A 26,136-nucleotide genomic window follows, 5' to 3' on the forward strand; every position below is an offset into this window, starting at 1 on the left:
TATAATTTGGCTTCCAAACTTGCCTAAAGATTTCTCCTCTGCTTTTTGTGGATGACTTAAAACTGTATAGTTCATCAGATGAGGAGTTGAATGCACAACTGCAAGTGGATAAGACTTTCTCAGATTATACAATAATGACATTTGGCATTCATAAATGTGTAAAAACAATGTTTAAAGCAGGAAAGTTGCAGTACCAAGAAAATATCAATCTAGGACAGGAATGTGATGTAAAGGAACTTGAACAGGAAGGAGTATATAAATATTTCAGAACTGATGAAGGATCAATAATAAAACATGAACAAATGAAAATAAAACTCTATAAGAAATATTTCAGAAGATTAAAACTAATATTTATAACAATTTTAACATCTAGGAATAAAGTCCAAGCTATAAACCAATTTGCTCTTCCTGTTTTGACTTACAGTTTTGGTGTGATTCACTGGCCACAAACTGTATTTGATCATTTGAATAGGGAAAACAAGAAAAATGCTTCACGCTGATCACATGATATTGTATATAAAAATCAGTGATACCGAGATTATATATTCCATCCTCTGACGGATTTATGGGCTTCTGCAAAATTGCTTACATGTATAGATCTGCACTCACTGGACTGACTTAATACCTTCTGCCCTCATCAGATCCATACATAGTGAAAGTTTTACATGAGGAGAGGACATCTAAGTTTGCATCTCTGCTTAGTTTAGCAAAAGCATTCAGGTGGCAAGTGGGAATGGAAATCAAACCAGAAGTAGACAAAAAACAGACAGCAACTGAATTTGCCAAAATTAATATAAGTATATGGATCAGATAGGAATGAAGGAAATATGCAAAAGCCATAAATATAGTGACAAGTATATTGATCACCTGTAAAAACACCATGTTAATCAACCTTTGATGCAGGAATGGTTAAGGAAAGGGGAGTTGAAATCATAAGATGAAAGGTTAATAATGGCAGCCCAAGATAGTGAACTCTATACATGTTGGTTTACAAAGTCCATTGAACATGGGGGAGGAAGAGATAAATGTAGGTTTTCTAAACAGTCACACACCTTGTTACAGGGTGTGATATGCTCATGGCAGAGGGCTTGAACACTGATAGGCACAGTAATATGGCAAGGTTTTTGCACTGGGCATTGTGTAACACTACAATGTAGAAATAGCTGAGAAGCATTGGAAACATGAATCAGAAAGCATTGTAGAGAATGATGAAGTGCACATCACATGAGATCACGCATTACCAACAATTCAAAAAATAGATGTGAAAAACCAAGATATAGTAGGCCATGAAAAAAAAAACAGAAGTAGCACTGATCATTGAAATTGCTGCACCTAGTGATTACAGTGTCTCACATACAGAGATACACAAAGACATAAAATATCAACATTTGCAGGCAGAAATACGAGCAATGCGGAAGAAAGATATCCAGACATTTCCAATGGTAGTAGGAGCAATGGGTCACAAAAAAAAAAAAGAATTTACACCTGTATTTAGATATACTGCCAATACATGTAACTCCATAAGAATTGCAGAAGGAGTCAATTTGAGCACATCATGGGCGTTGTGAAGAATAGTTTTGGCTAACATCAAAGATTGAAACAATACGAATTTAATGAACTTTAATTATACCCTGACTTAGGAATTGGGCCTGTTGCTGTCAATGTTATTAGAAACCTAAAATACTTGGAGAAATTTAATCAGGAGTCAAACCCTGTGGAACGTGCAACTGCCAATCTTTCACCAAACTCCAGCTTCTCTGAACATCTTATCCTTTTTTTTTTTATTCATGCCTATGTATTATTAGTCACATATCTGTTCTATTATTCTTCAGTTGATATTTGTTTTTTTTTTTTTATTTCTGTTGCTACAATATTTGTTCGATTGTGCTTCTATTGCTATTTGTTTGTTGCTTCTCTTTGCTACAATGTGATTGTAACCTGGATTGAGCCTGCAATAAGTGCTCTAACATGATAAATAAATAAATAAATAAATAATCACATACATATATACTTACATACATGCACACATACATAAAAACATAAACTAAACTAAAAAAGCCACACAGGATAAACCTGACTCCAACAAGACAGCTGTAATGGCAACAATAGTGGGAAATCATAAGTAGCTGAAAAATGAGATAGAAGGGAAAATTGTGGAGCATTTCAACAGCTTCAAGTATGTTGAAGGAGTGCTTGAGGAGAAAGGATGTCTATATGAGGAGGTCAAAGCTAGAATAAGAGGGGCTGCATCAAACTTGCACAGAGGGTAAGGGTAGTATGTGAAAGAAATATGCCAAAGAAGCTGAAAAGTAAAGCGTAGAAAACAGTGGTGCAATCAGTACTACTGCACAGTACAGAAACCTATGCAGTGAAGGAAGAGCACTTGAAGAAACTAGAGGTAATGGAGATGAACTGCCTGAGATGGGTGGTAAGTTGTACGATATGGGACAAATAAAGAAATGAGGACATAAAAACAGAAGCCAAAGTCAAAGGAACTTCAATTGAAGAGGTAAAAGAGATGAGATTATGATGGTTAAGATACATGAGCAGGAAAGCAGACAAGAATCTTTTGAAGATTTGGGAGAGACAAAAAGAAGTCAAGATGAATTTAAGATGCTGGACAAACAGCTGGATCGACTGCATATGAGATAACCTTGTGACAATCAGGCAAGATTTTTCAAAGATGGAAGAATGACATTCGATTCATAGAGGTGACAACAGTTGATGTGACAATTTGACCCTATGTAGAAAACTGGAAAAAGAGGGTGATGATGATGAGGACTTCCTGACCCACAGAAATATTAAAGCAATAACCGACGACGTGGTGTGGTATATTGAAGATTTACCCACGGTTGGTGTGGTTTAATCATGACAGTGAAGCCTGAGATATTAAATAAAGCCAACTGTGGGTAAATTTCAATATACTACAACGATGGAGCCTGTTATTGCTATTATAGAATGACATTATTTAAAAAAAAAACTTACTTTTCTTAAATAATGTCTTTGTATAACGGCGCATAACTGTTCTTCCACTGATTGTGGTATACCGCTTCCCTGTTTTGATGTACTGAGCATGCGTATGGAACTTGCATCCCATGCATGCCCAGTACATCAATGCTTAGAAATGGATGCAACGGAGAAAAGAAAGTCTATGTTGCTCCGTTTTTTTATTTTCTTTCTTTTTTTTTTTTATTTGTTTAAAAAATATATTTTGAGGACTTTATACCAATGGAAAAAAGTCCGGGCGACCGGACCTTTTTTCCGTTGGTATATTGTGGGATTTACAACATGCACGCTGGCCAATCAACGTGCATGTTCTGGAATATTACTGGTGGGTCATTGTATAATTTTGGATATTCTCTAGCAATAAACAGAATATTTTAGCTGGTGTAAAACCTAAGGACTCATTGCTTGTCTTCCATTTCTGATGTAACAATATGTTAGCAAAAAATGATCTCAGTCTACAATAAAGGATTTTTGACTTTGACTACTAGAGCTTAGACCACATGTGGAGTTCTTAAGTGCACATGCAGATGGAATATTAACTTTTAAAAGCCATTATTTCACTAAAGAGTGGACAGAATGGTGAAAGGCTTATTGTGCTCCCCAATAGTTTGCAACCAAGACAGTTATCCCTCTCACCCTGCCTTATCTATGCTTCTGTGTACAAAGCCACTTGCCACTGTTTCAGGGACTTTCTCCCTTCCATACTGTTGCGTGACCATTGATTTTTTTTTTTTTAATTTAGGGTTTGTGGGTTGTAGTCTCTCAGATGGCCTTGGACTGCTGCAAAGGCGTATTTCAATCTGTGTAACTAAATTGTTTGTTATTATGTTATATCCATTAGTTTTGTTTTTTGACTTCATTCAGTGGAAGCATCAATCAGTCCCTTTTTGCTTTACAGTAAAGTCTTTTTATGTTATGGACGGTTTTAATACTGTAGATGGTTTCTTATGTATTTACAAAATCCGTAGTATTGATGGTGTTTATATTCACTATTACCATAATTCTCTGAATATGCATTTTCACCTAGAGGGAAACAAATCAATGCAAATTTTATTTTCTTTAATTTGAAACATTGGCAAGTACATTGTCCCACTCATCACAGTTCTATACTTCAGCATCACCATTTTGACTGCTTAGTGAAGCAACATCTTAAAACCTTTAGTTCTTCCTTCCATAGAGCACCTCACCAAGGTTCCTCCTTCTCCTTCTTAATATAGATGCTTGCAATCTATTATATAAATTGATAAACCAGAGCTTTTCTTGTAATGTGAAAGGAATGACCACATTGACAACATATCCTTAAAAGCTGACCGAGTTGTTTGGATTTAGGAACTTATGTGGACAGTGACCTAACTTTTGACTAACATATGACTTTTGCTGTAAGAAAGTCCTTATAGGTTGAACAGCTTATAAAAAAGGAGTTATATCTAGATCTGGGGATGTCATTGTCCCCTTTTACCCAGCCCTTATTAGGTCAAACTGTTACATTTTGTCATGAGGTTCTTGATCATATATAGCACTCGTTCAACATATTCATTAGTGGGAGGAAACACAGTCTAGATGATACATGCTTAAACTGGCATTTGTTTGCAACATTCATGAATTCTTGTCTAGCAAATTGAGAATCATTGTCTGAAACAACTTTGTCAGTAATATCATACCTGGAACATATAGAACTGAGGACATTTGCAGTGCTAACACTTGTAGTTTATTTCTCTTGTATGACCTCAGTGAATTTGGAATAATATCCTATACAAGAAGTAATAGTTTTATGTATACTGAATAACAATAAATTTACATTCTGGTTATACCATGCATTACAGACCTGCTTTCTTTATTTGCTCAATTATTTTCAGCCACTTAAGGCTCTCTCTTGCTTTATCACTGCTTATGACAGCTGTCAGTATAATATTTAAATTGTTTCTAGCACTAACTTACTCATATAGCATGGAATTATCAATATGACATTTTTAAATATCAAACCTCACACACATGAAAGTTCAGCTCTGCAAAACAATATGCTTTAAAGACTTCATACACTGCTGATGTCATATCTGTTTTGGTCAACTATTCGTTGTGGCATCTTTTGCCAACTGCATTTCTATTTCTAATCACCCTTCTTTCATTTTTCATTCAGTTCTTCTCCATGTGTAATCTATGTCTATTTGTTTCCCTGACTTAAACTGGACCTGAAGTTGTTTCTTTTTTCCTTTTCCTTTCTTTTTAAACATGTTTAGTTTTCAAGAAAAAAAAATAGTAACATATATGCAATAGGAACAAAATGTACAATATTTACAATATTATTTCATTAACAAGTTGCATATAAGTTAACCTGTGTTCAGCATCCTAATGACACAGCTGGCTAAATGTTATATGCCTCTTATAACTGACATAATTTTTGACACTTATCACAAGTCTTTTTTTTTTAATTAGATCTCAAAGAGATAATGATTTATCTGCAACAAATGCCAGTGGTTAAGATTATAAATTATTCAAACTTATGTGCAGATTCAATTTTCTGTCTGAGATGTATTGCTTTCTTTGCTATTGCTAGTAGCTTCCACTTCACAGTGAGTTGTTTAGGTCCAAAGCAAATAAGAACTGGAGCATTACTCAGTATCAGAAATTCAGATGTCAAATCTTTCAGATCATAAAACTTTAAGGAGGCTTTGAAATTTGTTTCACTATTTCCCATTTTTCATATATATAGAACAGAAGACACCAATCATTTTTATCACTTTCTTACACTTCCAACATGAATATTTGATTTTATATGCTATAGTAAAGATTCTATTAAAATATTTCCATGTGAATGAACATTTTAAAATAAATGCTAGATGGAGTCAAACCAATTGATTTCAAAATTACATTCTTGCAATCATCATTATTTACATTATCAAGATTATAATTTGAAAGATGATCCCCAAATATATATTTTAGTTTGTATTTCTAATATTAATTTATTAATTTAAAAAATAACTGATTTAGTATTTCCTTTTCTGCTAATAATCAGTTAAAAGTATTTTTAAATTGAGGGGTAAGTATGTTTCTTCATTCCATTTATTATACTTGTATTTTATTTATTTATTTATTTATTTTTTTTATTTTATTTATGTTTTCAGTTTTGGTCCTAAACAAATATATTACATATTATAAGAAAAAACATAAATTAAATATGTTTATAATTTCATCTGTTGACCATTGTAATGCTCTCTAAGTACCTTGACTAATAAATACAATTTAAATACCTTGAATAATAAATAATAATTTATCTTTTAGAGCTAACATTTTGTAATACAACATATTTTCATATAACCTCAGTATATGCCATTGGCAAAATAGTAAAAAAAATATTTTCAAAAACATGTGTTTAGTAATATACCTCCCAGTCATTTTTTTCAGTTATTTAATGTAGTTGAGTTTGTTAATTTAATAAACAGGATGCCAAATCCATTGCATTTTATTTACTATATCCAAAGATTGAGAGAAAGTTTTCAAATCAATACTTTCACATAGAGAAATATGTAATGACTTCCACTGTGCTTTTTAAGAATTATTTAGCCAAAGCAAAATATTTAAATACTAAAGAGTATGCATAATTTAAAATATTTGTGCCACCTCTGCTCCATAGTCTAGTGTGATTTTTAAAAGTTGTTGTTTTTCTTATTGGATAGCATAAACATTTTAACAAAAAGATATTAAGCCTATTAATAAAACTTCCACCAGGAGCTAAACTCGTTGATTGAATAATATAAAAAATGTTGGTAATGAATATTTTTTATCAAAGTTAATCTATATTCAAAGGAAAAATTATTAGTCCAATTATGTATTAGATTCTATATTTCTTTCATAATAATGGAGTAATTCTCTTTAACAAGATTATGCAAATTAGCATAAATATATTTCTTTAAGATTTAATATGTTCTTTTAATATCACAGAATGAAAAGTATGTCATTGATTATTAATTATATTTTGATTTATATGCATGACTTCAGTTTTATTTGTATTAAACTTCATTAGTTAGAATTAAATATTTCAGTTATAGAATTATTTATACCTCCAACAGTAAGCAAATGTTGACGTGCAGTTGTTTCCTTTGCAAGTTTAATTACATTATTTTAATCTGGTTGATAATTTTGAAACTGATTTCTTAAAAAATACTTTCCATTGGTTTGTGATCAGAATTCAGTTCTTACTGATTTACCATAAATATAACCATGAAACGTTTGACAGCCTTAAAAATGCCAACATTGCTTTCTGTCCTTGTAAATACCTTGCTTCTGTTAAATGCATTCATCCATACATTACTAATCTACCATCTTACATGAATACAGCCTAGATATTATTTCCCCCCTTTGTGTTTCATACTGCCTGGCCAACACAGTGCCCCATCTATTACTGAGTCTACTAGCTATTTTTTCCATCCCCAAACTGGAGCTAGTATTAATCTTAAGGCTATCCTGGATGGTCAAGCCAGTGACTGCTTCTTCTGGAGGGATTTTTTTTTTTTTTAGTGATGTACCCTTGTTTTTCCCAACCCTCTTCCCTGTGCTCATCTATTCTGCCTGAGGGCTACTGCCTTTCGTGGACCATGCCTCTCTTTAGGGAGTACATAAACAAATATTTTTCATCCTGGGAGAGGTATATTTATCCCTCCCTGCTAGCATTTCAGACACCCAAAGCACTAATCAAACCAAGGTCACTTGGGCCTTTGTTAAGGCTATATCCATCTGTCACAATGCTGGTTTACTTCCTAGTCATTGCTGATAAACATATACATGACATGCAATAGGTTTTGACATATCATAACACTCCCATGACATTGCTTCTTCTCTCTCCTGCTTTGTTGACCACAATAAGTGTACATCAAGCTTTAACATATTCTTTAGTGGATAGGGCAATCTGTTGTTGGGTCATGACATTTAACATATTTGAAACCATTCCAAGAAATTTCCTAGGGTTTAGCTTGTCTTGTGTCGGTGGTATATTGGGGATGGGAATGAAATTATGTTTGCACAGTCTGAGAGTTAAAGTTAGAATTGTTAGATTTGCGGCTCATAGGTATATCTAGGGTGTTTTTTAAGTTGTTTTTAAGAAGAGATGGAAGGGAAGTTACTTGTAGCATGACCTTTAATGCAATCTGAAACAGTTTTGATTGACCTAAATGGATTCATAACATCTGCAATACTTCTGCATTAATGACCAGTCTCAGAGGTTTTGACAAGCTAAAACTTGTAATATTTTGAGATGTCTGCTTTATTACTTCCCAAGGTTACTATAATTTATTGCATTGACAAATTAGTTCTTTAATATCTCTGGTCAGTCATAACTTCTTCTCAGCTTTCCTGCTCTGAAGCCAAAGGGCAGCAGTACATCAATTACTAGATACAGTAGGTTGTACAAAATGAATACATTTTAAGATTTGGAATGAATAGAATGTCAAGCGTATGGGGTAAAGGGTGAGGGTTTTGGGAGCTAATGGCAAAACTTTCAGATATTCTAACTGTTTCAGTATTTTATATGCAAGTGTAGGTGGAATGTTTTTCTTAAGTTGGTGTATATTGATGAGGATTTGATTTCTGTGCAGATCTGATTCCTGGTAGTGGGTCCTAGTATGAAGAAGTTTTTTTTTGTCTTTTGTAGTTTAGAAACATGGATAGGAGTGGGTAATATTATCTTCCTGTGATGACCTTAAGGAGTAAGCATAGTCGTTCAGTGATTTATTTATTTATTTGATATTAGTTGACTGGGTGTGTCTGACTGAGCCAAAGCCCTTTTTTCAGAAGAGACCCAGGGAGAAAAGCTCCGACAGAGAACAGATAGATACTTACAAACAGGAAAACAATCAAAAGGAGTAGATACAGTGAGAATAGTATAGGACTATTACAACAATCCAAAGAGTACATAAACAGTACATAAAATGAGTAGTGTGGAGTATATTACAAAGTGTAAGCTTACTAAATACAGAAGAAAGAACTATTTACACTTCTCAGCATGGTTACAGTGGCTGGATGCTGAGATCTGGATATGTTGAGAACTGTTGTGTTACAGAGTGGTTGGTAGGCCAGTAGATAAGTTATGTACAGGATAGCTTATGAAAAGCTTAAGTTAAGGCAGTTTAAGAAAGATTTAGAGTTACTAGTGTTGGCGCTGGGGATAGACAGCGGCATCGATGAATACAATTTGCAAGTAAACGTAACGGTTTTTGGGGCAATAGATCATTATTATTTACAGGTTTTTGTCATATTTGTGTACTGGGGTAGATGCTGGGGGGAAGTAATAATTAGAGGTAGAATAGGAGAGGAGGATTGGAGATGACAGTGGGAGTTAAAGAGATGAGATGGGAGTAGAGCGAGAAAGAGAGAAAGCAAGGTTTGAAGGAGTTTAGACGAGGTAGGAAGTAGTACATCAGAAGAGAGCGATAAGGATAGCGGGGTGTGTGAACAGAGTGGGCATGCTTTCCAGGGGGTCGGAGGTTAGTTTTCTCTTAAGAATTTGGCAGTAGCCACTTTAACAATCTTGAAAAAGAGTGTTCTCAAGAAATAAGTCACCCTCTCATTTACATGTAGTCATTTTAGACCATTTATGAGGTACCAGTGATGGGCATGTGAGTCAGCAAGTGGGGCAAATCTGAACATTTTGCTCTCAACCATCTGGATTCTAAGTGTATTGTGGGATGACTGCAGGGAAAGCAGCAGTAGTGCATACTCCGTTTTAAGGCTCAATACATTTTTAGCAATGAATGATCATGCTGCTGGAAGCAGGAGGAGGGAAATGTTGTTATATAACTTGATCTGAGTTATAGGATCATAGCATCATAGTAGATTACCAGGATATAGACCTAGATGTCATTTTAAGCCTATTTGTTTCAACCCAATGTAATACCATAGAAGTAGTAGTCAATACCCAATATTGCATTTGGTGATGACTGCCCATGTCCAGGAGGGTTGTGGTCACTATCCCTGGTAAGAATTTACAGTGCCCCATCCACTCATCCAGGTTCCTCCTGAACAGTGTCATAGAGGTGCTTTGTTTCACATTAATTGGTAGCCAGTTCCAAAGATATGGCAGTCACTGAGAAATAAATCTGTCCCTCCATCATGTCCTATTTAAGTTGCAGGCCATATTTAAGTCTCTGTAATGGGTGGTCCTAGACCCATTTGATTTATGGATATATAGTAAGTTCATTAGGTTTAGGTCTTGCGTTGCTTTGTAGGCCAGGCATAAGTCTCCCCTAAGAAGTTTGTATGATACGGAGTATAGTGACAGGGACTTTAGATAGTCTGTGTAAGGCACATGCTGGAGGCCCTTGATTTTCTTTGTTAGAAACCCCTGAGGTCTCTGTAGTTTTGGTAGGTGCTTAGTATGGTACATACAGAATGGGGCATTATACTCAATTATATGCCAGATAAGTGCCAATTATAGGGGAGGTTATAACTTCTTTTGCTCTCAAGGTGCTGCATTTACTAATCAAGTGAGATATGTGGAAAGCTTTCTTTACAATGGTAGATATGTGGTGGTCGAAGTTAGGTCGCGGTCAGCATGTGATCCCAGGTCCCTCACCACTTCATGGGTACTTAGGGTATTGTTGTTGATTTGAAAGTGTGAAGGGACATTGTGCCAAAGAGGATGATGATACATTTCTTTGCATTCAGTTTGAGATCGTGAGTAATACACCAATTGCTGGTCTGTGTGAGACCCTCCTGTAGTATGCTGACATCATTTAGGGATTCAATGATTACACCGAGTTTGCAGTCATCTGCAAACTTGGTCAGCCACAACCCTTTAGTTTTGACCTGAACTTCTAAGATGTATATACCAAACAGAAGGAGCCCAACAATGATCTCTGTGGCACTCTGCTGGTAACAGGTCTGCTGATTGATGTGGAGTCACCCACTTTGATAGTGTGTGTCAGGTTTGTGATCCAGATGGCAACCCATCTTACAACAAAGGTGTTTACATTCAGTTTGCTAAGTTTATTGGAAATGCCTGAATGTGGGATTATGTCAAAAGCCTTTGCCAAGTTGAAGTATGCTGCATGCACAGATTTGCTCTCATCAATGGCCATGGTCACATTTTCAAAGGAATCCACCAGATTTAACAGGAAGGATCTGCCCTTCCTGAAGCTGAATTGGGTAGTACCCAGGGTTTGGAAGTCATCTTTGTCTTTATTTATAAGGTCCATAATAATAAGTTATATGGCCTTACAAATAAGGCTAGACAGGCTCATGGGTCTGTAATTCCCCAGGTCAGCTGTTAGGCCACCTTTGTGGAGGGGAATAACTGTAGCTGTTATCCATTCCACAGGAACAAAGCCTGTGGTTAGGCTATAATTGAAAGGGGTATTTATTGGTGATGCTAGTTCATGTTTTAACCTATTTAGAAGAGAGCCTGGAATGTCATCTGGTCCCATAGAGGTCATGTTCATTGCTCTGGACTGGGCATTCAGGACCTGTTCTTCAGATATGTAAGGTGTGTGGGGGTGGGGACATTTGGGGAGTTTTGTTGTAAGTTAGGAGGAAATAAGGGAGTGAAATTTTTGCCAAATCTATCTGCTAGCAGGTTCACTATCTCTGTGGGGTCAGTGTGTGTTGCCTCCTACCCTTTAGATTATGTATGTAGCTGAAAAAGGCTTTATGGTTATCCTTGGTAGTACTTGCTACGTTTCTCTCAAGGGAGCTTTGAAGGATTTGATAACTTGTCTTATTTACTTGTTAAGGCTGAGTAGGCTACTTTTCCATTGTTGGGTCCTTGTCTTTATTTTCTTGGACAACAACTTTTTGTGCTTATTGTATAGTTTGTTGATGCTAGAAGTCCACCATGACAGCTTGATTTTATATGGGGGTCTGGCTTTAAATCTATCTGGTACAGCTTAGTTTATGTACTTATGCAAGTGATTGTACAGGCCGTTAGTGTAAACTTGGGTGCAGTTACCACTTTCAGTTTGGGGTGCTTCCTGGAATGCATTTATACCTTCACCTAGGAGGGTATAGTTTGCCTTAGTGAAGGTTTTTTAGTCTGATTTACCCTTTGTGAGTTCTGGTGTTAGTGTCAGGCAGTTTGAAGGTAACTGATTTGTAGTCAGTTTTTACTAATGAGGGTCCAGCAGTTGCAGCAGTGCATGTTGCTGAGCTACTTGTATGTGTTGGGAAGTATGTGAGATCACTGTATGGTATGGATGTTGAATGTGCTAATTTGTATGTTCTCGGAATTGATATGTATAAAAAGTAATGAGGGTATTGGGGAAACATTCCCTCAAATGGAGTGAAGGAAGACTGTAGTTTGGTAATTTCTGAGCTCATTAGGTTTCTGAGATGTAGCCCACTCTATCTTGCTAAGTGTAGTAAGGCAGTGCTTCATTATCCTATCACATCTCTATCCCAACCACCCCTACATTATTAACTTTATAAAATCTCCGAACCAATCCCAGCCTTTGCTCCACCTCCAACACAATAATAAGCCTCACCCATATTCCACTCCTCTGTTTCCTTTATACACAAATTCCATCACAAACCTTCCCTCACTGTCATAGTTGTCTACTTTAGAGGCCATTCCACCATGATGGTGTACGTCACATTATGTGCCCCACCTCAAAAGACTCAAAAGGAAACTTCCACCAAGTCCTCTGTCTGTAAATCAGTATAATCCTGCATTTGTAACAATGAAATTACTAAGACCACTTAGTATTCTCAATCATATCCTGTCTACAATTTGCAATCACAATGAAACTATACCTGGCAATATAACAGTGTTGCCCTTCTACCAACTTCTATTGCAAACTCCCCACCTAAGGGAATTAAATAAAACAAATATCAGTAAACTCTCAAATTTTTACTATAGCAATCTCCTGGTTGTGGGTCTCAGGTGAATTTAAATAACTGGCTAGACTGTAACCTAAATGGCTTATTTCAGATATGGAAAGTAACCTGACACTCATATCCTCTTTAAATTCCATTACCTTTCAAACATTTCTAGCTGTCCACCAAACTTGCAAACCACAAATAAAAAATGGACAAATCATCATACCTGAATTCTAAGCCCCTACCATTAAGTCCAGTCATTTCTGGAATAATATAAACTTTTCATACTCCGGCTGTAGAGCAGGTAATAACAACTATAGCTTAGGTACATTTATCCTCTCTGAATGACTTTAAAACTAATTCATTACCCAGATGTAGCCACTAGCTTATCCAATGAACACTAAGCAACTCATACTCAGTCCCCAGCATCTTTATATATGTATTAGCCACACTGGAACACCAGCAATAACATAAAGAACACTTTTAACAACATCGTTACATTGGTATTAGCCACACTAGAACACCCACAATGACATAAATAACACCATTTGTTTTGTTTTTTTGTGAAGAGTGTTTAATAAATTTTTGTGTGGAACTTATTGTAACCTGCATACTCCTTTCTGTGATTCCTGTTTTCTTGGTTTATTGGTTTTGAGAAATCCACTTTTTTCGTTTACTTTTACCAACATCTCTGCATTGATATTAGCCACATTGGAACACCCACAATAACATAAATAACACTTTTACCAACATCTCTACATTGGTATTAGCCACACTGGAACACCCACGATAACATAAATAACACTTTTACCAACATCGCTACATTGGTATTAGCCACACTGGAACACCCACAATAACATAAATAGCACTTTTACCAACATCTCTACATTGGTATTAGCCAGACTGGAAAACCCACAATAACATAAATAACACTTTTACCAACATCTCTACATTGGTATTAGCCACACGGGAACACCCACAATAACATAAATAACACTTTTACCAACATCTCTACATTGGTATTAGCCACACTAGAACCCCCCAATAACATAAATAACACTTTTACTAACATCTCTACATTAATATTAGCCACACTGGAACACCCACAATAACATAAATAGCACTTTTACCAACATCTCTACATTGGTATTAGCGACACTGGAACACCCACAATAACATAAATAACACTTTTACCAACATCTCTACATTGGTATTAGCCACACGGGAACACCCACAATAACATAAATAACACTTTTACCAACATCTCTACATTGGTATTAGCCACACTAGAACCCCCCAATAACATAAATAACACTTTTACCAACATCTCTACATTGGTATTAGCCACACGGGAACACCCACAATAACATAAATAACACTTTTACCAACATCTCTACATTGGTATTAGCCACACTAGAACCCCCCAATAACATAAATAACACTTTTACCAACATCTCTACATTGGTATTAGCCACACGGGAACACCCACAATAACATAAATAACACTTTTACCAACATCTCTACATTGGTATTAGCCACACTAGAACCCCCCAATAACATAAATAACACTTTTACCAACATCTCTACCTTGGTATTAGCCACACGGGAACACCCACAATAACATAAATAACACTTTTACCAACATCTCTACATTGGTATTAGCCACACTAGAACCCCCCAATAACATAAATAACACTTTTACCAACATCTCTACATTGATATTAGCCACACTGGAACACCCACAATAACATAAATAGCACTTTTACCAACATCTCTACATTGGTATTAGCCACACTAGAACCCCCCAATAACATAAATAACACTTTTACCAACATCTCTACATTAATATTAGCCACACTGGAACACCCACAATAACATAAATAACACTTTTACCAACATCTCTACATTGGTATTAGCCACACGGGAACACCCACAATAACATAAATAACACTTTAACACTTTCAGTACCTTGAAGTTATCCACTTTTTCCATCCTTACCAACAGTATCCTCCATTATCCTCCTCAGTATTGTCAAGCTGGCAACTGAAGTTCCATTTCAGAGAACTCTCTTCTAAAAACATCAAAAGGATCACCCAACAAAATAACTCAGACAAATTACAAATTAGAAACAGTTTAAGAAAAACAAAAGTTCATATAAACAGTATATATAAATGTATAAGTTACATAGACAGATTCTAGTCCTTTTCATGTCTTTCTGCTTGCTGTTTCACCTGCAAGCCCTTGTCATTTGCTCTAATTAAAATATAACTCTCAAGCATTGTTCTCCTATTGAGGAAGTTGCAAATTGCATATTATCTTACATTCAACTGTGGGAGTATAAATAGCTTAGTTTAATTTTGTGCTCTATTATTCCACAGTGCCATAGTCAGAATGGAGATTTTAAATAATTTAATATACTATTCCATTACTTGTTGTAACATGTCAGGAGAAATTAATCCCACTATATGCATATGAGTACCTGACTAGACAATTAGCTATAAAATATCTGTCACTATACCTGAGAACATAATTTAACAGTTTTATAATTAATTATTCTGTGTTTATTTCTAACAATTTCTCAAAATGTGACTAAATGCAAAACTGTTGGAAATATGATATCCACTTTTGAAAAATTATTTTGTAAACAACAGTGAAATACTGCTGTTGATAAATTGCTGTATATATGATTGCGACATTTGTGAAACTACTTTCTCAAAAACAAATGTGAAATGTAGCTACCAGAGAACTCATTTTAAGTGTGTCCAGACTGCAGTCATGTACTTGGGTCTTCAACTCTGTTGCTTCATGCTTTGGACATCTAGCTTGCAGTTGAATAGAGTCCTAGGGCCAACCCACCTAAATAATAAAAAATAAATAAATAAAAATAAGTAAGCAAATAAAGTATATTCCAAGGCTTTTCAAAAAGGCTTCACATGGTTAATCATTAATTGCTACTTAGCAGACTGCAGACCCTTGGCTATAATGATACTGCCCTCAGTTCATACCCTTCCTTCATAGGTTCATAGGTAGGTACTAGGCTATCAGCCCAAGGGCCTATGTAAGCCTAGCCAACAAGGTTCCCTGGCTTACGCCACCCAAGAAAGTTATTTTCCTGTGCCACTGTCGAACAGAGACACAGAAGTGATCCCCGGGGTATATTTCTTATTTCCAATCCACTCATCAAGATTTTTCTTGAAGAGTGATAATGAAGAACTTTGTTTGACATAGCTGGGTAGCCTGTTCCAGAGTATGGGAAGTCTCTGGGACAGGAATCTATCCCTCCAGCATGTCCTGTTTATTGTGGTGACAAGGTTTAGGTCCCTAGATCGTGTAGCTCGGAGAGACTGGTGTAGCATGTCCAACAGCTGTGGGTTTGACATAGCTTTATATGTTAGGCAGAGATCACCTCGGAGTAGGCGATATGCTACGGAGTAAAGGTGGAGTTTTTTGAGGCAGTCAGCATAGGGCATTTGTTTGAGGCCAGTAATCCTCTTTGTGAGGTATTTCTGTGGCCTTTCCAGCTGCTGCAGATGTCTTTTGAGGTACATTCCAAAAGGGGCGTTGTACTCTATAATGGGTCTAATGAGTGTTGAGTTGAGGGGAACAATGACCTCTTTTTTCCTGGATGAGAACCCTTTTATGATGAGGTGTGCCACGTAAAAGGACTTCCTGACTACTGTGGCGATGTGACTATCAAAGGAGAGACTACTGTCCACCTAGGTCCCAAGGTCTCTTATCATGCATTCGGTGTTAAGTAGATTGCTGCCTATGTGGTAGTTCATGGGTACAGAGTTTTTACCAAAGGGGATGACACTGCACATTTTGGCACTGAGCTTGAGGCCATGGCTCTGACACCAGGCATCTGTCTCAGTGAGGCCCTTCTGTAGGATGTCCACATCATTTGGGGACTTGATTATGGCTCCTAGTTTGCAGTCATCTGCAAACTCCATTAGCCAGAGGCCTTCTGTGTTAGCCTGTACTTCAGAGAAATAGATACCAAACAGGAGAGGTCCCAGGACGGAACCCTATGGTACTCCACTTGTCACTGCTTTGAGGTCAAATTTGGAGTCTGCAACTTTTACAGTGTGGGTTCTGTCAGTGAGCCAGTTGGCAACCCATCTTGTGATGTAGGGATTTATAACTAGTTTAGTGAGTTTAGCTATAATTTCAGAATGGGGGATGGTGTCGAAAGCCTTGGCGAGGTCAAGATAGGCTGTGTGAACCACCTTACCCTCATCTATGGCTTTGGTGACTGCCTCAAAGAAGTTGATCAGATTCAGGAGGCATGATCTGCCTTTCACAAACCCAAACTGGGTGGGATCCAGAGTTTGGAGGTTAGCAATGTCATTGTTTATGAGTTCCATGATGATACGTTCCATGGCCTTTCAGACCAGGCTCGTCAGACTAATAGGTTGATAGTTCCCGGGATCAGTAGTGGCTCCCCCTTTGTGGAGTGGGATAACTGTTTCTGTGCACCATTCAGTCAGCACAAAGCCTGATTCGAGGCTATAATTGAACATGGTGCTTAAGAGGGGAGCCAGTTCATTCTGAAGTTCATGTAAAACACAGCCTGGGATGTTGTCAGGTCCCATGGATGCTGTGTTTTTGGCTTTAGAGAGTGCAGCTTTTACCTGCATAGTTGTGATTACAGCGACTCTGCATTCATTCTGTATAGATATGGGCCCTTTAGGGGGTGAGAAGAAGGTAAAGTTAGCACTGAACCTATCTGCCAGGATGTCGGCAATATCAGTTGGTTCTGTAATTTTCATGCCTTTGTGCTGTAACTCAGAGCAGATCTGAGTGTTGCCATCAAAATTTTTGACATAGCTATAGAATGCTTTGAGGTTGTCCTTGGAATTAGTGATGATTTTGTTTTCGTAGTTAGCTTTGGAGGATCTTATAAGGGATCTCAGCTTCTTACTGAAGCTGACCAAGGAGCTCCTCCACTCATGGGATTTTACTCTCTTTTGCAACAGTTTCTTCCTTCTGTTGTACAGTTTGTTTATGGCAGGGGACCACCAGATTGGCTTCCTTTTTTGGAGGATAGAATCTTGGTTCTGTTTGGGATAGCACGGTCCATGCACTCATGTAAGTGTTTATAGAGTGCATTTATGTAGGATTCAGCAGTTGTAACTGTATTGTCCAGCTACATGGGTGTCATGAAGTTCACCACTTCTGTCTTAAGAAACATGATGTTGGCTTTGGAGAAATTTGTTACTGTGGTTTCCTTAATGGGGGGAGGGGTCAGGATGTGGATATGAAGGGTGATTAGCTTATTGTCGGATCAAACCAACGAGAAGTTGACTTCAGGTGTGGAACACCGGTCACTCATGTTGGTAATGACTAGGTCTAAGATATTGTTGCCCCTGGTGGGGGTGTGGATAAGGTGATCCAGGGCATTGGAGTTTATGAATTCCAGAAAGCGTTGAGCTACGGAGTTGGTACATGAGTAGTTTTCCCAGTTAATGGTGGGGTACCTGAAGTCGCACATTATTAGGGTGTTTGGTTGAACCCTAATATTTTCCAGTACATCAAGAAAAGAGGAGTGGGAATACTGGGGCATGGTGGGGGATCTGTAGCAAGCTACAATTTGGATTGCAGTTTTGCCCAGAGTTTGTTGCACTTGGATAACCTTGGATGCATTGTGCTGAGCAACTAGCCTGGAGGTGTGGATATCCTTAATGAATATGGACACACCTTCGCCTTTGGTGTTTCAGTCCAGGTTACATGGCCGAAACGTGTGGTATAAGTTATAGCCTGTTAGTGCAGGGTTGGTCTCTGGAGCCTTGAACCAGGTCTCAGTCAATGCACAGATATTGATTTTCTCCATTTTAAGGAGTGCCTCGAGTGAGTGCATTTTGAGATTTAGACTTCTGGCATTGAGTAGCATTACCCTCAGGTTTTGCTTGCCTGTTGCTGCTATGGTGGTGAATTTGTTATTTGAACCTTGCCTAAAAAAGGCACTATAGGGGCAGCAAGAGCCTTAGCCAGTATCCAAAATCCCAGGAGCAACAGGTGCAGGCCATCTGTGGCAAAGCATCGTGGTCTGTCGACCATGTCATCCCAAGCAGACAGATACTGGATCCCCTTAGAATGACAACAGAAGCTTAGCCAATTGTTGAAGTCAATCATTTTGTCCTTGTACTGTGGTATCATTCTGTGCAATGGCAAAATGCTACTCAGGGCTAGGATCATACCTGCCTGGGCTACAAGATCGGAAAGCTCTTCCATGTCTCTTTTCATGTAGTCCAGGGAGGTACATCTCAGGTCATTCACACCAACATGGACAATGACAGAGTCATATTTGTACTTGCTATGGAGTGACCTGAGTGCATGGGTTATGTGGCAGATCCTGGCATCTGACAGGCAGCTGACAGTAACCTTTTCCTTATTTAGCCTGGTGAGTGGGACATCAGTGTGCCTGACTATAGAGTCACCGATGACTAGTATGTCGGGTATGTTGTTTTGAGTGGCACATTGAGTCTGTGGGCTATGTCTCATTTGGGTTGTGTTGGGGGATGGTGGTTGCTTGCGTTTCTGCTTTGGAGGTCTCTGTCGCTTAGACAGATTATTATTGAGAGCCTCCGTGAATGTTTTTGTGTTACTATGTGTGGATTTTGGTGGTGTAGATCTTGGTTCACAGTAGAACAAAGGTTGTTAGCTGGCAAAACACTTACATTGATTCCTTTTTAGTCAACACTGGTATCCTTCAGGGATCTATATTCAGAATTTTTCTTTTCTCGAATTATACAAATGACATAAGCAAATTCAGTAATGAAATCACCTTAATCCAGTACACAGACAATTCACCTTTAATCAACTTTACAATTACACAACAAAAGTTACAGAATGGACTCCAGGCATCATTTAATAAACTAATGGAATGGATTAAAATTGTTTTAATTCCCAAAGAGGAAAACAATTGAAATTATTATCTTTGATAACCAGACTCTGTGACATTTACCCTAAAAGGTATAGATGATGCACCACGACTGCCTATCATTTGACATACTTTGGAGTTACCATCAATAGTAATCTATCATTTGAACTACATATACAAAATATCATCAGAGATGCTCACTAACAGCTTGGAACATTTGTATTATCCAGGACCAGCTTAACTCCCAACTACAAACAATAGACTACCTGAGAGTACACTAATCCCTGGACGTCTATATGATATAATTATTATGGAAAAGATATGGTTGCATTTCATATTTCAGCTGCTTATAGTTGATCCAATCACAACTGAGCAATTGCCTGTGTACTTCAGTCTGAGATGCTTGAATTAACAGAATGTTTCTGTAAATACACTTTCTCTATGGTGGAACAATCTCTGAGTCAATATCATAGGATCATAGGAGATTACTAGGCTATCAACCCATAGGTAATTTTAGGTCTAGCCATTTCATGCCAATGTAATACCATAGAAATGCTAGTCAGTACCTTAAGACTGCATTTAATGATGACTGCCCTAGTCCTTGAGGGTTGCGGACTCTATTTTGGGTAAGAATTTACTGTGCTCCATTCACTCATCCAAGTTCCTCTTGAACAGTGTCATAGAGGTGCTCTGTTTCACATGAACTGGTAGCCTGTTCCACAGATGTGGCAGTTCCTGGGAGATGAATTTGTCCTATTGAAGTTATTGAAGTTGCAGGCCATATTTAGGTCCTTGTAATGGGTAGCTCTAGTCCCATTTGATTTACAGCAAGTTCATTAGGATTGGGTTATGAATTGCTCTATAGGCCAGGCATAAGTCTCCCTCAAGAAGTCTATATAATACACAGTACAGTGACAGGGACTTTAGTTGATCTCTATAAAGCACATGCTGGAGACAGTTAATCTTCTTTGGTAGAAACCTCTGAGGTCTCTCCAATTGCTGCAGGTGTTTAGTATGGCATATGCTAAATTGTGCATTATACTCAATTATAGGTCAGATAAGTGCCGAGTATAGGGGAGTATAGACAAACGATGTTCAAAGTTAAGGATGCAGTAAAAACATTGGAAGTGTGAAGGCTTGTCACTATGTTAGAGGTGCAAAGGGGAGGAGGCTTGCCTCCTTGAAAAAAGCACTATTTTTACAATTTACTTATGATCATGACAATAGCATGATTTAAATGATGAGCAGCACATAACATGAATCTTAAGGTTGGTGTTCAAGTTAATAAAGCAGAAAAAAAAAAACAAATATTATGATCACTGATATCAGCCTTTAGCAGCATTGCTAATTTTGCAGTAAATCAAGCTTCCAATTCAAATTGCCACTCCGTCTTAACTAAACTTAGTTAAATGATCCCAGAAAATAAGTTCATAGGTTCATAGGGTCATAGGTTTATAGGTGTTTACTAGGCTAACAATCACAATGGCTTTTTTAAGGCTAGCCATGCATCCCAAATTTCTGACGAGTTCTGATACCTTTGATAAGTGTAAGCATGGGCCTGGGAGATGAACCATTTACAGGTTACTTGTTTGCAGAAATATTACACTGTCCAGAAGTTAGCAAGTGGAACACCTTGCCTGGACCGTAACAGCTTGTTTTCTTAGTATTCTCTACCTAAGGCCATCAAATCAATACCATCTGGAAAATAGCAAAGCCAGTTACAAACCTGGTGATTCTGCCATTAGTACATGTTTTAGTAAAGCACTGGAATCAAGCTTCTGTATAGTTAAGAACTAATCAAAATATTTCCTACCTTAAATCTTACTCTGTAACTTTTTTACATGTTTTGCCACAAGTCATTCATGTATCACCACTTGTATTCTTCAGTTTTATTTGTTGGTTTGTTTTTTTTTATTGGTTTTGTCTAATAATTCTGGATTACATTTTTCTGGATATTATTTTCTATATTAACATGCACTGAATGTTTTCTTATGGTGTGTTCTAGAATTATTATCTGTAAAGTATTTTTGAGGTTCTACATCTGTAGTTATCCTGTAGTTATCATCTTTTGTTATGACTCTTCCTTTTGGGAATTTATGCATGTCCCCCTGGAAATGGTCCTTTTCCCAACATGTCTAAGATGATAGAAAGATAGATAGATAGATAGATAGATAGATAGATAGACAGACAGACAGACAGACAGACAAATACAAATCTCTGCAACATTTCATTTGAATTATTTGCACCATGATTAAACAGGTTTGTTTCTTTTTTTACCAACATCCTGCTTAAGTTCTCAGTGATGTACTGCTGTGACACTAGCATTGGTAGGAACATTCTGGAATGTTTGTCAACTTGCCATTCTTGGTGCTTTTTTGATGATGCCAGATCAAAGGTTTGAATTTCCCTTTGCCTATACACCATGAAATCTTTTTGCCATGCCAATCTTCTCTCACGTTAATGGACCTAGAATACCTGTATCACATACTGAATTTCCCAGCCACATTATGAAACATTACTTACATTTCCTTTGTTCATACTTAACAAATAGGCAAATCCACTTCCACAAGGTTCAGTTTATGAACAGAAGATGCCAGCAAAGTGCATCTGTCATCTACAAAGAATATATCAACTTCAGTTATTTAAATGTGGAATTTGATAAAATATTGCATTCCATTCTGTTCCAGTGTCCATATTTAAAGTAATGCTTTTGTCTTCAATTGTACATTTTTTTCTCACCAATGAGTGCCCTCAGTTTTACATCTTCCAAGTACTATAGTCTGGGTATGCATTTGAACTACATCCACAATCATTTTATCTTTTCATCCCTGTTTATGTGCAGTAACTTGCATATCTGGTGAAACAGACAGAATTCGTCTTTCATACCTCTGTGAAATGGTTGTGATGACCACAGTACCTCTAAATGTGTTTAAATGGGTTTGGACTTTTCTTCTTTCATTCTTATAAACACACCTAGTATCGAAAATTTTATTTCAAACTGCACAGCTGTGTCTCTGTGCTATGTTAGCTGCTTCTTGAATGACAGTGGTGGTTCAATGCTTTTTCTAGGCAAAACACACACACACACACAAAATAATTACTCTGTCACAGTCAGATATGTAAAGACAAAATGTTAGGGCTTGAAACCTGGCTTTGAACTCAAAAAGAAAACGTTGTTTTCATGTTTACACTGTCAGAATGCATACCATTAAATACACTGTATCATTATTGTATTAAAATATGACAAAAGTACTTGTTGAGGTTCTCCTCATGGTCATTATGCAGTCAACATATCAAGCTGTGGAAATTAACATTGTCTTTCCTTTTAATCCTGAAATGCACAGATATCCTTGCTATCATTAACTTCACTTTTATTCTGATATAATATAATATATACTTCTCAGTGAAGCATAGTCAAGAATGGACTATAATCAGCCTGAAGAAACATGAGGTGCACTTTTATTGCCAGCTTTACTGAAAGACAAGTATACTAGCAGCCACATGACATTCAACCCACTAAATGTAACAGCCATACTTAGTATGTTGCCATGATATCCTGTACGATGTAATATATTACCCCAATGACACAAATCTAATCTGAATGAGTCACTGCTATCCCAATACTAATATTAACCTCAGTGAGTGCAAACATTATATCTTTGGATTACCCTGATGCATTTCACGTCTTCAGACTAACAGAATAGTGCCACATGGAAAGCACAAGTCCTTAATAAAAGTTTAATAACTGAATTGCTTAAGCTGTGGCAAAACAGCTGAAGATATCCATAAGTATAATGCAATCAGTTCTAAAATGTTTCCAGCACCCTGAAATATTACTGCACACATCTCAGCAGCATCAAAAATAGCAGTCTGTGGTTGAACAAGCCACTGAAAGCATACACTATTTTCTAAAGTCCATAATTATTCTTCAATATGTTTTGCAGACTAAGGAAAATAGTACAGCTTCAAGGGGTCTTGATAATTCCTGCTGTAATGACAAACTAATTTTACACGTCTTCCCAATTAAATGGTAAATGAAGACAAGAACTATAAATTGATTAATACAATAAACAGATAAAAGTTGCAGCTCAAACAGCTTTGCAGTTCATATTTTGCCAGTCTGACAGCCCACACAGTTCATATTATTTTTCTAGTATATGTCTCACCAGCATATTCAACCAAAACTCCTGTAATAATAATAATAATAATAATAATAATAATAATAATAATAATAATAATGCTTATATTCTTGTGTCTGGATATGTGTGGACAATTAATAAAGAAAAAATCTGCATGGAAGTTATCAATAGATTCCTGCTTATGTCATGAAATTCAGAGAATTGGAGTTGTATATCAGATTCCCTCTATAGTTTATGCTAACAACTCTCTGCTGTTGTTTTTGTGCACATGGGAAAATTCAGTTCAAGATTCTTCAATTGTACTGCATGTTATCACATTAACAATGTATTCCCCTTTAAAGAATTTAAATGAACCTAAAGCTATTTTTCTTTTTGCAATAATCTGTTTAGTAGTTTAGTTGTACAGATTAGTAAAACATTTGCAGTTATTGATAACGCTGATCTATTGAAATTTTTCTTCTATTCCTCCTAATGAAATTCAAATGCTGATTTCAGAGTTTATTGCATTTTTTTTTTGTTTTTTTATTCCTCTCAATCAAATTAATTAAATTGTGTGGCACTTTTCAGGCTGGAATGCTAGACCCACAGAAATCCACATCATCTAGTGTTGTCTTAGCAGAGCTACAGAGTCCCTGCCATGCAAATACTGGAGCTGTTCAAATGAGAAAAAAGAGCGTCATCAGCAACACCGACAGAATAAACCAGACCAAGTCAATGATCTTAACAGACAGTGGACAAGGCTTGAAACCGGTAAGAAAAGGTTTGCAGATAAAAAAAAGTAAAATAAAATAAACATCTACTAGCTTCTAACAGAGCTTTGTATTGGCATTGGTTCATATGGAAACTGTCAAAGTATTTTTAGATAAGCCACTTTATATGCTGTTTATATACTAAAATTTTACTGTAAAATAAAAAGACATGGCTTCCCTGATGAAAGACATGGAATGATACTTGTCCATGATGATTACTATAAACTACATTGAGATATTTTTCCTCAAGTGTCTGTTGACTGAATTTTGTATGATGTGGTATGCTTTAACACAGTTTGTTGGATTATGTGAGATGACAGGAAAACTTTTAGTGCTGTTTTTTTTGCACCATAGTGTGACGTAAGAGTTAGAGGGGTGTGGTAGTGAAGGGGGCTGGGGGTTGTTCTCTAAAAAAAGATGCTTTTTTTATGAGTTATACTTTTTAGTGCTGAAAATTCAGTTGTGTGTAATTCAATTGAAGATAAAGAAGGCTTGGAAGCATATGTACCACTAGGTGATATGAATGTTAATTAGCTGGACATAAACTCCATCTCCCCTACATCTAGCTCAAACTTATTTTGGTTTTAAACAACTAATCAAGCCCCACACATAGCAAAACATCAAATTCTCTATTAGACTGGAGCCTACTATCAGACCCTAGCAAATACTCCACCACAGGTACAATATTAGACTCTCTCAGTGATCGTCCCAATCTATACAACTTGACATCTCACACATCCAGTTATAAAACAACACATAACCTTTTCAAGTTTAACCCAGAAATGTTTTTTTAATACACAATCAGCTATTAAGTGGAAGGCCCTAAAAATCCTCCCCTTAGATGATTATGTAATTGAATTCAATACAACTTTTCTAAATAGCCTTTCACCACCTAGAAGAAAGAGACTGAAAACAAATAATGAAATTTGCCTATAAAAATGAATAGAATGCTAATGTAGGATTGAAAAAAAAGCATGGAAAGAATGGAAAACATATAAAACACGTCAATATCTTGAAAACTTCAGACTATTCACAATTGTACTAAAAAGCAAATAAATAAAAACAAAAAACTTTACTATAATGAATAATGCTAAAAACACAACCTTAAAATTTGGACATCCATTAAAGGAATCTTACATCCTTGCCAAAAATGCATCCCCAAACCTTCCTGATGACTCACCACTCAAACCTGCAATACAGTTCAACTCTTATTTTATATATAGTGTAGCATCTCTAACAAAGGATTCTTCAACATCAAATCCCAACCCTGCCTAAAAGCGACATATCACCATATCAACTTTCACCTTCAAACCTGTGCCCACATCATATATAAAACTACTCTTAAACTTAAACTGTGTTCTTCTTCAGCTGATGACCTTCCAAGTGACTAATCAAAAATAGCAGCCAATACCATTGCCTATCCTGTCTCAATCCTTATAAATATATCAGTCCAATAATCTCATGTTCCCTCTCTCTAGAAAAAGACACACATTATCCATCTGCACAAAGAAGGAAATACAACAGACATGAATAACTGTAGATCTATAGTAATCATATCTCC

At 36.6% G+C, this 26,136-nt stretch overlaps 1 protein-coding gene across 1 annotated transcript in view; it reads left to right on the forward strand.

Annotated features, from left to right (window-relative positions):
- The window catches only part of ARHGAP15 (Rho GTPase activating protein 15), a 3,416,769-nt gene that overhangs the window by 353,414 nt on the left and 3,037,219 nt on the right, over positions 1-26,136 (forward strand). Inside the window, exon 3 of the mRNA XM_044074973.1 lies at positions 24,394-24,576. Within this exon, the coding sequence (XP_043930908.1) occupies positions 24,394-24,576 (183 nt within the window). The remainder of the gene's footprint in view (positions 1-24,393; positions 24,577-26,136) is intronic.

Source organism: Protopterus annectens, chromosome 6.part0, assembly GCF_019279795.1.
Source record: "Protopterus annectens isolate FY-2018-M chromosome 6.part0, PAN1.0, whole genome shotgun sequence".
In the NCBI taxonomy this organism is placed as follows: Eukaryota; Metazoa; Chordata; order Ceratodontiformes; family Protopteridae; genus Protopterus; species Protopterus annectens.